The sequence below is a fragment of the Nematostella vectensis genome, chromosome 6 (genome assembly GCF_932526225.1).
Source record: "Nematostella vectensis chromosome 6, jaNemVect1.1, whole genome shotgun sequence".
In the NCBI taxonomy this organism is placed as follows: domain Eukaryota; kingdom Metazoa; phylum Cnidaria; class Anthozoa; order Actiniaria; family Edwardsiidae; genus Nematostella; species Nematostella vectensis.
The window spans coordinates 15,346,564-15,360,567 of NC_064039.1; the positions used below are offsets into that span (position 1 = coordinate 15,346,564).

At 47.5% G+C, this 14,004-nt stretch overlaps 3 protein-coding genes across 3 annotated transcripts; all 3 read left to right on the forward strand.

Annotated features, from left to right (window-relative positions):
- Positions 1-3,529: 3,529 nt before the first annotated feature.
- LOC116619717 lies at positions 3,530-5,860 on the forward strand. The gene is made up of 2 exons (XM_032384767.2): positions 3,530-3,540; positions 3,733-5,860. Exons 1-2 carry the CDS (start codon positions 3,530-3,532, stop codon positions 5,858-5,860), a joined length of 2,139 nt encoding a protein of 712 aa, XP_032240658.2.
- Positions 5,861-5,880: 20 nt separating this feature from the next.
- Positions 5,881-7,227, forward strand: LOC116619715. The gene has a single exon (XM_032384766.1). It carries the CDS (start codon positions 5,881-5,883, stop codon positions 7,225-7,227), a length of 1,347 nt encoding a protein of 448 aa, XP_032240657.1.
- Positions 7,228-12,055: 4,828 nt separating this feature from the next.
- On the forward strand, positions 12,056-13,366 carry LOC116619714 (uncharacterized protein F54H12.2-like). The gene has a single exon (XM_032384765.1). The coding sequence runs from the start codon at positions 12,056-12,058 to the stop codon at positions 13,364-13,366; it is 1,311 nt and encodes a 436-aa protein (XP_032240656.1).
- The last annotated feature ends 638 nt before the right edge of the window (positions 13,367-14,004 follow it).

Consider the following 14,004-nt stretch of genomic DNA (forward strand, 5'->3'; position numbering starts at 1 on the left):
ATAACACAAACTTTTGAGGAGTGCACAATATAAATCATCGTAATGGCTCAAACAAGCAATCAGCAACTGAAGCAATATTGCAAATAGCTCCACGTACGCACTGCATATCTATGTTTTGTACAAGATTGCGGGACGGAATCAGACGAACGGAAGAAAAGAATTGATTCACCGTCTCGCAGACATAAAAGCATCGGTAATTGTTATAATTGACCCTTTTGTGGGTGAGATTATCGAGTATTTCAAAGTGAAATGTGATACCTTTCGTGTGGGATGCATAAAAAAATGCTTTTATACGAGGCAAGAGAACTCCTTACCACTGTCAAAGGGGCAATTATCAGTTTTGAGGACAAGCCCCTTAATATGCCACGGCCGAATATCACTTTCTCTAACTTTTAATCGACTTGTCACATTGTAGCTAGCTCGATTGACGATTTATTCCTGCCGGCCATATCAAGTCTACCGCAGAAAACACTGACAAAGAAACTACACTGGCAATTCTCACTGTCCAACGATGTCAGATACACAGTATATGCAGATCATGCCAAATAAAAACGTGTTTACTATTAAGGACGTAATTAAGACCTCTAGACCAGGGAAGCATATCTAGCCAATTGAGCCGCAAGACTATGATAACGACCTACGAATTTACCCTGTTGTGCACTTCACTCATTACATGGAACGAACTCGCTAAGTAACCAACACTTAGGACCACTACTAATCATCTACAGCAAACCGCACAAGCCGGTCACGAATTCGACAATCGCTAGATGGGTGAAAAGCATGCTCACCGAAAGCGAGATCAACATAGAAATGTTCTCGGCGCACAGCAGTCAAACAGCCACTGCCTCTTGCAGCGCTGCAATGGACCTTCGCCTCTAGTACATTTTAAGCGCTATTCGATGTTAAGCGAAGATGAGAGCCGTACCGCCTCCCTGACGACCACAACGAACTTGATCTAACACTCGATATCCGTCCGGACAGAGCTCGGATCTGATCGAATCATCATTGCCACTCAGCCAGGTCTCGGTTATAGCTACCAAATCAGCTTTGATATCAGAGATGTAGTCATGAATCACCGCAGATTTGTTCCTCACTGAACGAGCATTGAAAAGAAAAGGTGAGGCAGGCGAGACAGTGTTCGAAGTACCCTGATATTTTTTGTACGTTGATTAGGTTTAACGCAGTTTAACACGGAGGAGAGAAGTTTGGACAAGCTGGATTATTGGAATTAGTGTAAAAGATGTAATGCGGAGCTAGATGTCATAATGCCAGAGAAAAGGAAGCAGTAGTAACATAGGTATAGGTAGGAGGATATAGGAGGAGAGGGGGAGGGGTGGTCATGGTGAGCGGTGACTGAGGGATATATGGTAGGAGGTGTGACGTCACAGCCACCGTGAGCCAATGGGAGAGCGGGATATTCGGGAGGAGGTGTGACGTCACGGGTGAGCTGGGATTGGCCCGAGGCGCCGCGACGTCACGGGTGACGTCAGGGTGGGAAAGAGATATAAGACGGAACCCAGCGAGTACAGCATCAACGATTTCTTCGCAATGAAGTGTTTCTGCAACGTGGAAGTGAAACAAGCAGGGGTAGCCCTAAAGTGTGGAACACCCGTCGACTTCAAGAAAGACCAACTGGGGTGTGGCTTCTACTTCAACCCTGACGACGCCCAGTCCATAAAAGAAGCTATCCCTGACGGAACTACCATTTCCGACTTTCCAGTGTGTGACCACGGCCTCATCTGCAACGCGGGTGTAAGCGGCGGTCAGTTTTCCAAAGGGCGTGTTTACTTTCAGTGTCCAGTAAAACCACCTAACAAAAATGCGATCAGTTCGTGTGGGCGGAACCACCCAAGGAGTCAGAGAAGAAGAAACCAGCACCGCTATGGACACCTCCCTCCATGAAGAAGAAAAAGGCAACCAGAAGCAGGAAGCAAGTCCTCACCCCCCGCGTGGACGTAAACGCAAACGTCCTACCCCCACCACCACCACCGAAGGTTGCGTATACGGTGGAGGGCGAGGAGGAGGAGGAGGAATAGGAGGAAGCGACACCGATGGTGAAGAAACAGAAAAAGTAGTGGTGGTGGACAGTGACGATAGTGACAGTAGTGACGTGGAAGAGTGGCATAATTACACCTACTACGACGTAGTTGACTCTGCCAGGGGCCTACAGGGTGTGAACTATTATGTCAAGAAGGTAGTGTGGGACTTAATGGGGGAGCTGTTGGAGTACAACCAATACGGAGGGAAGGGAGGATGGTTAAATTGCTTCTACAACGTCAGGGACGCTGTCAGAGACAACACTGACTTCATGTGGGATGGTTTGGACAGAATGGGTAAAGTACTTGGACTCACTATGCGCTGGGACCATTGGTTCACCTTCATGGAAGAGATGGTGAAAGGTGGGGTCTACCCTAGGGATATGGTAGAGCTGTGCCGTGATGAAGAGCTGCCTGACATATTAAAAGGGAGGGAGACAGAGGTTTGGGAAGTCACCAGGGACATTGCGCACCGTATAGGAGAGGAAGCCCACCTCTTCCCTGTTGGCAAAGCTTAAAAAGAAAAAAATAGAGACTGGTTCTGTTTTATTTTTAGTATTTTATTGTTATCGTTATTATTAGTATAAAAATGTATTTAGTGGTTATATATAGAGTAATAATAATAAAAAAAGTGTTTGTTGTGAAAGACACTCAGAGTCATAGAGCTGATTAACATCTTGCAACTTGCGAACATTCCGCTTTGAGTGGCGGCGGTGTCCAACACATTCGAGCTTTTCGAGTAGTTGGGCTTTTTTGAGCCGGAACTTCGTTTTCAATTTTTTATCCAGAAACTTGTGGACTCGTGCATCCAGGTGTAGCAGCATGGGTTGGTACGTACGTACGGCAGCACTGTACCCTAATTCGTAGTCGGTAGGGTGGTGGTCATCGTTGTCGTCATCGGGTGACGGTGCTTGTGTTCCTTTGTCACAAGTGTCTTTATAATCGGCATAATCTATCTGCATGCGCAGGTTGTCGTACTCCATGCGTAAAATTTCCTCACGGTCTTCCAGGTTACCAATTTGGTGCCTGAAATTGGCATTCTCCAGTATTGTAGATGCGTTGATGGACTTTTCGTCCAGCAATTCCCTTTCTAAACCATACACTTTGCTACAGAGACTTGAGTTTTCTGCTGCGTAGTCCTCGCATAATGTTTGTAGCCCATCGCGCTCTCTCTCTAAGGCTACCACTTGCGCACCAATGTGATCCAATTTTTCGCACACCAACAGGTTGACCGCCTCCAAGTGGTCGCAAAACGCACTATTAATTGCGTTTAGGTTTTCGTTTACCGTAGTTCCCCAAGGTAGGGCAACCATACCGGTGTTGGTGTCTTGGGTAGCAGGCTGTTCGGTCATCTTGTATTTTTTTGGAGTCTTGGTTAGACTGTGGAGTATTAGCAGTCTGCTTTGTCTTTTATACCTTTTAAATTGTTTATAGACGCCGATGAGGTCATTAGGGATGTTTCTGATTGGTTAGTGGTTATATTACCCCTTAAGATGTCTAGACAGTAGTGGTGAGGTCATCAGGGAGGGCTCTGATTGGTTTAGGGTAAATTGTGGTTGCTGGGTTGACCAATCAGAGGTCTAGATAGTGGGTGACGTCATAGTTCCCTATAGTACATAGGCTGTGATTGGAGCATTTTTAAAAGAAGTGTTTTATTGGTCCGTGAGTACTATAAAAGAGGATGTATTCCCACTAGAGTTCCAGTATCCTTGGCTTACAACGGAGATGGTAATGGTAATGATGACGATGACGAGTGGCTTAGACGCTTGTTGGAGGTGTCACCAGACCCAAGCGATACTGAAGAGGATGACTGTCTCCCCCCAGATTTTTTTCACGACAATCTTGCGGACTCACCTCAGTTTGCTTCCCTCGATGAGCTGTTCGACTACATCAACTACTATAGTAACCTAGAGGATGACTGTGTGTCTTTCGGGGACCCTTTTTTTGACGTTGCTGGTCCTTCAGGGGAGCAACAAGGTGGTGGTGGTAGTGGAGTGAAGCGACCGTATGATTCCGATGACGAAGAGGAGGAGGATAATAGTGATAAGGAGAGTGTAGCGTACGATTTGCGACAAACATCCACCAAGCGTTCCACTAAAATGCGTACTGATTGTACCGATTACAAATTGAAGGTCGATTTACCTTTGCGTGACACCATCAAGGAAGCTTTGGAGGACTTGGAGGGGGTGCTGGACCGGGTACTCGACGACACGTTACGTGGGGTCCAAGGGCACGACTACGCACGTATCACCATTGATGCTCCGTCTCTGAAAAACCCAATTGCGTTACCATTTATGCGCCGCCATCAACTCACTCCTCAGCGTATCATGGGTGTCATAGAGACGGTAGTGCAATCTAATGAACAGTTTGTGTTTCAAGGTGATTTTGAACTTCATGTGATCCGTACCCACCTTCCATTGGGGGCTGGGAAAAACACTGTGAAGAATTCTTGTACCCTGAATACATGTGATTTAGAGACGTGGAGGAAGGGGAAAAAGAGTATCATTCGCATTCGAAACAGTGATGAACTGTGTGCGGCACGTGCTATTGTGGTTGGCATGGGGCATCTGACTAAGGACCCTAACTACACCAAGTTGTACAAACCGACACGAAGTAACACACGTAACCCTTCGATCCCCTTGCAAACGGAGCGGGCCAAGGTGCTGCATTCCGAAGCGGGCGTACCCGAGGGTCCATGTGGTATCCCGGAAATCCAACAATTCCAGCGTTATCTAGGAGGGCAAGGGTTTGAATTGAATGTAGTATCCCGGGAACACGCTAACACTGTGATCTACTCTGGAGGCTTACCTGATCCTAAGTATAGGCTTTACCTATATTACGCCAAGGGTCACTTTGATTACATTAGTAGCATGGCAGGATTGTTAGGGCGTTGCTATTATTGTACAGTGTGCAAAAAAGGGTACAATAATAAACAGCACAAGTGTGTGAACCTGTGTTATGGGTGCGGTGAATTGGATTGCTCCCCTTTGGCGCCACCACCCGAACAAGATCACCGTTGGAATTGGAGGCATTGTACCGAGTGTAATAGGTACTTCCGTACACCCAAGTGTTTTGAGAACCATAAGCTTGTCAAGCCTAGAGGGTTAGTTGGTAAGAAGGATGTGAACTCGTGGTCGTACTGCCAACTATATCATAAATGTGAGACATGTGGCAAACGTGTTGACATGATAGCTACCCGGAAGGAGGGAAGGGAGCATGTATGCGGGGAATACAAGTGTTCCGTTTGCAAGGAAGTGGTTCCCCCTGACCACTTGTGTTACGTGACGGTAGGCGCTGATGCCCTTCCCAAGGGTGGGGATGACGATGATAGCATGCGGATTATCATCTTCGATTTCGAAGCCATGCCACTGGAACAGAAACACACTGTGAATTTCGTGGGTGTCCAAAAACTGTGTGACACGTGTAAGGGGTGGCCAATGGACCGCCTGGAGTGTGGTACGTGTGGTCTCCGGAAACACAGTTTTGTCACAGTTCAAGCGTTTTGTGACTGGTTGTTTGGTGGGAGTAATGGTGGCTACACATGTTTGGCACATAATTTCAAAGGTTACGACTCCTACTTTATTTTGGAGTACCTCTTCGAGAATGGCATTAAACCTAATGTGATCTTTACTGGCGGAAAAGTAATGCATTTGAAGATTGACTCGCTAAAGATTGATATGAAGTGTACTTTGGACTTCTTACAAATGCCTTTGAGTAAACTTCCTAAAGCCTTCGGATTTGACCATGTTACCCAGAAGGGTTTTTCCCCCACTTTTTTAATACCGCTGAACATCAAGACTATGTGGGACCAATGCCTGATTTAAGCTACTATGATCTACGGAGTATGAAGGAAGAGGATGCTAACGCTGTAACCCTATGGCATCAAGACCAAGTTTCCCGTAGTGTGGTGTTTAACTTAAAGGAGGAGCTTGCCACTTACTGTCACCAGGATGTTGAGGTGTTAAAGAAGGCTGTCGTTGCTTTCGATGAACTTATCATGGATGCTGTTGGCCTCCATCCATTCAAGATAGCTATTACCATAGCTTCATTGTCGAGCCGTATCTTGCGCTCAAAATTTTTGGAGGAGGGAGCTATTGGGTTAATTCCCTTACGCGGTTATCGTGGCCATGATGTGCAGTCTTTAAAGGCACTACAGTGGTTGAAATACGTGGAGCATCGTGAAGGTGATGGAGTGTTTATCCAACACGCAGGGAACAGAGGGGAAGTGCGCTTGGGTGGACGAATCAAGGTGGATGGTTATGCCGCAGCCACTAACACTGTGTACCAATACCAAGGGTGTTTTTATCATGGTTGCCCGATGTGCTTTCAACCCGATACTGTGAACCCCTTGACGAATACCACAATGCAGGAGCTCCGTGAACACACGCGTGCTACAGAGCTGCGTCTCAAGGCCTTAGGGTATAATTACGAGGAAGTTTGGGAATGCCAATTCGATGCCCAATTGAACAATGATGTACAACTACAAGCCCTTGTAGGGGATGTGGAACACTCGAGACCCCTCGAACCCCGTGATGCCTTCTTTGGTGGTAGGACTAATGCCATTCAGTTGCATTGTGAGGCAAAAGTTGAGGAGGGTGAGCAAATACACTACTACGACTTCACATCACTGTATCCCTGGGTGAACGCAACGTGTGAGTACCCAGTTGGACACCCCGACGCTATTGTCACCGAGAACTTTGAGGATCTCCATGTGTACAAAGGATTGATGAAAATTCGCGTGTTACCTCCCCGGGACCTCTTTTTCCCTGTTCTCCAAATTCGTGTCAATCAGAAAATAATGTTCCCACTATGCCTTCGCTGTGCCGAAATGGAGGGGCAAGGGTCTTGCACCCATTCGGATGAGGAGCGGGCATTTACGGGGACGTGGTGTCACCCAGAGATCTTTAAAGCTCTCGAAAAAGGTTACACTGTGCTTCGTGTCTACGAAGTGTGGCACTGGGAGAAGTGGGAGCGCTTATTCGAGGAATATATCAAAACCTTTTTAAAATACAAGCAGGAAGCTTCGGGGTGGCCCGCATGGTGCAACACCGACTCCGACAAGCAGCGGTACCTTGATGAGTACGAACACCATCAAGGTATTCGTATGGACCCGAGTAAAATCGAGAAGAACCCAATTGCATGTGGGGCAAGTTCGGCGAACAACCCAATCCAAGACGCACCAAATATGTGAGCGAACCTAAGGAGTATTTTGACTTGTTGATAAACGATTGTGTCGAGGTGAACGACGTGTTTATTGTGAACGAGGAACTCATTCAAGTCCATTATAAATTGGGGGAGAAGTTCCAAGAGCTGAAACCACACACCAATGTTGTAGTTGCTGCTTTCACCACATCGTTTGCACGATTGAAGCTGTACAATGTAATGGATAGACTAGGGGAACGTTGCCTGTACCATGATACGGACAGTGTCATCTTCTTACAACGTCCTGGGGAATGGATGCCACCCCTTGGTGACTATCTAGGAGACTTGACGAGCGAGTTGGGGCAGGGGGACTTCATTAACTGTTATTCTTCAACTGGCCCAAAGAGTTACGGGTATACTACACACAATGGGCATTCTGTATGTAAGGTGAAAGGACTGCACTTGAACATTCGTACAGCGGACATTGTGAACCTTAGGACTATGCTGGAACTCTTGAACGTGGAGGGTGAAGAGCGCCATGTGACGCTCCCTTATGCCATTTACCGTAATGTACAGACGAGAACTTTACATACAGGGCCAGCTTATAAAACTTTTAGGGTAGTGTATAATAAACGGGTACGCCGGGGCATGCGTACCTACCCTTATGGTTACCACCTACTGTAGAAAGTTTAAAAGACCGTTAATAATGATAATAAATAAAAAAAAAAGAGATGTTTCATCACTGGTAGTGTGTTTATTTTTGTATAAATAAGGAAGGATTTAAAAGGAGGTATCACTTGCGACATGGGTTGCTTTGGTGCGGATCCTCTTCAACCGCGTTTCGATTGTCGTACGGCGTTGAAGCGCATGCGTTGTTTCTTTGCGTGTTGCGGGGGTAATATTGACATTCGAGACTCGCAACTCGATGGCAAACCCCCCAACGACAGCAAAGGTAAAAAAATATGGTACGAAGAAGAGAAAGAAGGAGAGGGTGGAGGGGGGAAGAAGATGACCAAGAAAGCTATCGACCATCTTCTTTATCAAATTTATTACGATCCGGATTGTCCAGCAGCTTTGGGGGGAGTGGACAAATTACTCCGAGCGGTACGTTCCAAAGGAGTGAGTCGTGCTCAAGTGGCTGCTTGGCTTCGGAGCCAATCCACTTACACGCTCCATAAACCCTACAGGCGCCGTTACTCACGCCAACGGGTGGTGGTGAATGGCATGGATGAACAATGGCAAGCAGATTTGTGTGATATGCAGTCGTTAAGTTCGTACAATGACGGGTACAAATACATACTCAGTGTGATTGACGTATTGAGCAAGTATGGTTGGGCTGTCGCTCTGAAAGACAAAACAGGTCCCCAGATTGTTCAGGCGTTCGAAACCATTTTCAAGGGTGGGCGTCAACCTGAGAAGCTTCAAACGGATGACGGTACCGAGTTCAAGAATCGGACTTTCCAAGCGTTTCTCAAATCCAAGGGGATCCATTACTTCTCCACGCGTAGTGAGCTGAAGGCTTCTGTGGTGGAACGGTTCAATCGCACTCTTAAGACTTGGATGTGGCGCTGGTTTACCCACAGGGAGACACGTCGATACATCGAAGTGTTACCAGAGTTGATTAACAACTACAACCATTCCTACCACCGTAGCATCCGTCGTGCTCCTGCGGATGTAGTTACGTATGACGATGCTCAGGAGGTGTGGGGTATTTTGTATGGGAAGAAAAAGACAAAGGTGAAAGCCCAGAAGAAGAGACCACCACCTAAATTTTACGTCGGAGATAAAGTACGGATCAGTAAAGTCAAGCACGTCTTTGCCAAAGGGTATATCCCTAACTGGACAGAAGAGGTGTTTACGGTGGGACAGCGGTACAACGATCCGAAACAGAAAGACTATGAGTACCGGCTCCGCGAGTACGATGGGACATGGTTAGAAGGGAGGTTTTACGAACCCGAACTGCAACCTGTTCACCTCGATGAGGAAAAGGAACTGTTTCGCATCGAGAGGGTAATCAAGACACGTGGAAAGGGGAAGAAAAAAGAGTACCTTGTGAAGTGGCGCGGGTGGCCTGCCAAGTACAACAGTTGGGTGTCTACCCAGCAAGTGCATAAAATCGCATGAGTCATGCATTTCACCCTCAGTTGTCTCATGCACCATGACGGATCAACAGCAATTCTACGTAACGTTACCCAGCAATGCCATCCAAGATGCTCTCCCTGGTAACACTATCAGTGATTTTTCCATACGAACGCCAAAAACCTTGGACCTACGTGAGGGAAAATGGCAAGTGGGGCTGGTTCAGGTTATTTACCCTAACACATGGTTAAAGTTTCCACCCGAGGATAGCGATATCTGGATCTACCACAAGGTGCCTGAGCCCAATTGGTACGCCAGTTGGGCTGACAAAAACAATTCTAGTTCCCTTATACCCCCAGAAAAAATAAATAACAAATGGACGCACATCAAACTAGACGGCTTCCAAGCCCCAAAGTGGCACCAAGTTGCCTTCAATCTCAAGAAGGCTGTTGACCAATTCAACGCTGGTAGGGCTATAGTGAGGCAGCAACTTGGTCAAGGTGATGTGGTGGATGTGCTTGTGGCAATAGACACATTAACGAAACAGACCAATATAGCGATAGCGAAGGGGAACCAACTTCTCCTACGACCACGGGTAGCCATGGCTATAGGGTTCAAGCAATGGATTTCGGGGGAATGGGTCATGCAATTACACCCTGACGATGGTGTCCTCCCACCTGATTATCAGTTTGGCCCAACCGAAGCACACAGAACTCTGTTGAACTGGATACCCTTTAGTTACGATGCTTTGAGCTTGTTCCCAGGGTCCGGGGACTTTACCCCACCGTCATCCCGTCCCTTTGCCTCCAAGGAGAGTGACATTACCATCGAGGATCTACAACCCTTTCAAAACATGTACGTGTATTCCAACATGTCTGAGGGGAACCTCGTCGTAGGGAGTGCTGACACCAACCTCCTACGTGTGATAACACCTGAAGGAAACTATGGTGACGCTGTGGAACGGAATTTTACCGCACCTTATTACTTCCCGACACGCACTCAACTCGTGGATATGATCCACTTCTAGCCGATGAAAAAGGACAGCCCATTTCATTCCAGTCTGGCGCTGTTGTGGGAACATTACACTTTCGGCGCACCCGATTCGCTTAAACGATGGCAAGTGGGAAGTATATACTTACCTTATCTAGTAACGATCGGGAGGAGGGGGGTGAAATTGGTGATTTTGTTGTAAGACCCTCCCAGACGCTTGATCTACGTAATGGGAGATGGGAGGTTGGGGTTGCCTCCGTCAACTATCAACCCCACTATGACATCTTCTCGTCCGACGAGCACGACATCTGGGTTATGTGCAAACATCTAGACCATCAAATCGTAGCTCCCTCATCAACAGCTGTACCTTACCTCCAATGGCACCGGGTTGCCCTACGTCCATCGAAGATAACCAATTGGGAACAGTTAACTACCAACTTACGGATGGCTATCGACGACTTTAACATATCTAGGCAAGCCACGAGGCAGGCGCTACAACAGAATTATCTGGACCTAGAAATGGTACCTGATGAGTACAACGAAAAAGTGGTGTTCAAAGTAGGGTGGGGGAGCCGTGTGTTGATGCGGAAACGACTTGCGGCAAGGCTTGGCTACACCGACGCCAGCCTCTCCGACGAGGGACCCTTCTACGCTACATTGTTACCCCCAAACGATGTAGGGGGTGTCTCCCACCCAATAGTGATAAGGGGTGCCCTCCCCCCCGACTACCCCATCACCGGAACAGAGGCCCCAAATCTACCGGAGGGAATCGTTAGTCCACATCTGCTACCCAAATGGACTGTGTTCGATTGCTCCCTTCCTCAATTGCCAAACAATGCGAACACCCGCGAGTACCCCTCCAGGGACCATCCCGTCTTTGACATCAAATCTTTCCAAAACATGTACTTGTACTCAAATATCACCAACAACAACTACATCCTAGGGAGCCGCACCCGGAATGTATTACGCGTGATGGTAGACAAGGGTGCGCCTGGTGGAAGGGGTGTGGAACGGGTTTTCGACCGCCCATTCTATTTCCCTTTACGTCTAGAACTCATCGACGAAATCCATATCTATATAACAGACGATACGGGGAGAATGATACCATTCTCATCGGGGAGCTTTGAGGTGACAGTTCATTTCAGACGTACGTCATCATCATGAATATTATAGGTGATATCCTCGGTGGAGTAGCTGGAACTCTCTTAACCCCTCTTCTTGGTCCTCTCCTTGGTGGCCAAAAAGAAAGTGGTTCCCATGCAATAGCTGGTACTAATACAATAAGAGGGTACAATATCAGCAACCCACCTCCTTTCCTTGATTGGGAGCAGCGCGGTATGGGGAGCCCTGCGTTCCAAGGGGCTCCCATTGGACAACTGGGGTGGGGGAGCAGTCACGGTGAAGCGTTCAGCGGTTACCCTGTGGTAGTACAAACAGGTGGTGGCCTCAGCCCACTCCACACAGACTTACCCTTCGACACCTCAGGGAGCATCCCCATCACACATTCAACGTACGAAAGCGTTTCCCCTAGCGCTAAGAAACAAATCTCCCATAGAGTGAAGATTATGCCGAAAACTGTTCCTATTGGGACTGTAACCACAAAACCAAGACCACAAAGTCACCGCCGCCACCGCCGCCGTAGAGTCACACCCTCCTACAACCGTCAAAGGGGTGGGGCCAGGCCCATGGATATCTTCGACTAGGGAAAAAAAAAAGATAAAACTACCTACTGGTTACGTCACATCCCCAGTTAACGCCCACCCTTGCCACGAAGAAGAGCTCTCTCTACCCTCTATTGCTGCTCCACCATGAGTGACGCCACTGTCTTCTCAGGGTCACAACAGGTGGCAAACCCTAGTGTGGGTTTGTTCACAATGCCCGCCACAGACGTAGCCTTAAAAGATGGTCATTTTATCCCATACACCCCTACTGACGAAGGCTCCGAGCACATTGAATGGTACATTCACCCCCCTTCCACTTACGTTGATCTCAAGAAAACACACATCAAAATGAAAGTGAAAATTACCAAAGCCGATGGGGCTAACCTCACTGCCGGCGAGCATGCCGCCTTTGTGAACAATGCTGGCCATACAATGTTCAGACAAATCAGGGTAGAATTGAATAACAGAGTCGTTACCCTGCAAACGGACTCGTACCCATACAAAGCTTACATCAGTAACCTCCTAAACTACACCAGAGAAGGCCAAGAATCATTCTTGGTCTGTGGTATTTGGCACAAAGATACTGCTGGTCACATGGACATTGCTGAAGTGTCAGGAGCTGGGGCAACAAACGAAGGTTTAAAAAAACTTGCTAGCTACACGGCTGAAAGCGCTGAAGTCGGAATTATCATTCCTCTAGACGTCGACATCTTCAAATCTGGTCGGTACCTATTGAGTGGTATCCCAATGAAAATCAGGATGGAAATGTCCAAACCAAATTTTGCCCTCATGGGGGGCGGGAAATTCGTAATCAGCCCAGGCTCAACCCTCCGTTTGTATCACGTCACCCCTTTAGAAACGATTGCGCTGGGCCACGCCAACGAACTGCTTCACAACAATTTAGCCAAGTACCCTGTAACCACAGCTGTAGTCAAAACAGAGCAGGTTGAAAGTGGGAAACACACCATAAGGTTCAATGATCTATGGAATGGTCTCATCCCTAAGCGAATGGTGTTTGGCATCGTCACTAATGAGGCCTATGCTGGAAGTTACACAAAGAACCCCTTCAATTTTCACTTCCCAAACGTTACTAACATTGAGGTGCGAGTGAATGGAAACGAAACACCCATCTCAAACATCAAAAACATTGCTGGGGATGCTATAGATTTGTACTACATGATGCACGAGGGGGTCAATGGGCAAGCAGCCCGCGCAAAAGGTCTGAACATCTCGCGGGAAGAGTATTTTGGTGGGTACGGGTTGGTTGTCTACGACTTCACACCCGCAGGAAACTCATCATCCGGGTACTTTCAGCCACAGTATAAAGGCACGGTGTCACTGGACTTGAACTTCAGTACAGCTCCTACCGTGGTGCTCACAGTAGTGCTGTACGGGGAATTCAACAACACCATGGAGATAGATAACGGACGTAATGTGATGTACGACATCCAAGGATAAACCAGAAAGAGAAAAAAAGAAAAAAAAAAGGAGACATGGATGCTGATCTCCAACTGGATGCAATGTCGACAGGGGAATTGGAGGCTATGGCCCTCAGTGATCGTTGCATAGAACCCGTGTTCGAAGGGGTACTCCCTTCAGACCTCCTGCCTACTACCATCCCAGAAAATGGGTATGGATACGCGGCATACATTATAAATGTTGACCCAAGTGACAAGCCTGGCAGCCACTGGTTAGCAGCCCTCTTCACACCAGACCGCTGCGAATGGTTTGACAGTTTTGGATTTGGTCCAGAAGCGTATGGTCAGGTGATGGTGAACTTTTGTGCCCTGCGCCCCCGGTTGATAACGAACCCATACCGTCTTCAAGCTTTAAACTCTGCCGTGTGTGGCCAGTATTGCCTGTTCTTCTTGTGGGGAAACTTTAAGGGAAATCATCTCGAGGTTTAGTAACCACCACAATTGGAACGATCAAGTAGTGTGTTCATTTGTACACGATACTTTCCATGTGAAAGACGTACCACAACACGGTAGACCGCACCGACGTTGCCCTTGGCTTCAGTGTGCTACCAGACAACATCATTTAGTGTACGGGGGGTGACTTGTGAATGTGGTAATAGTGTAGAGTTAATAATTACA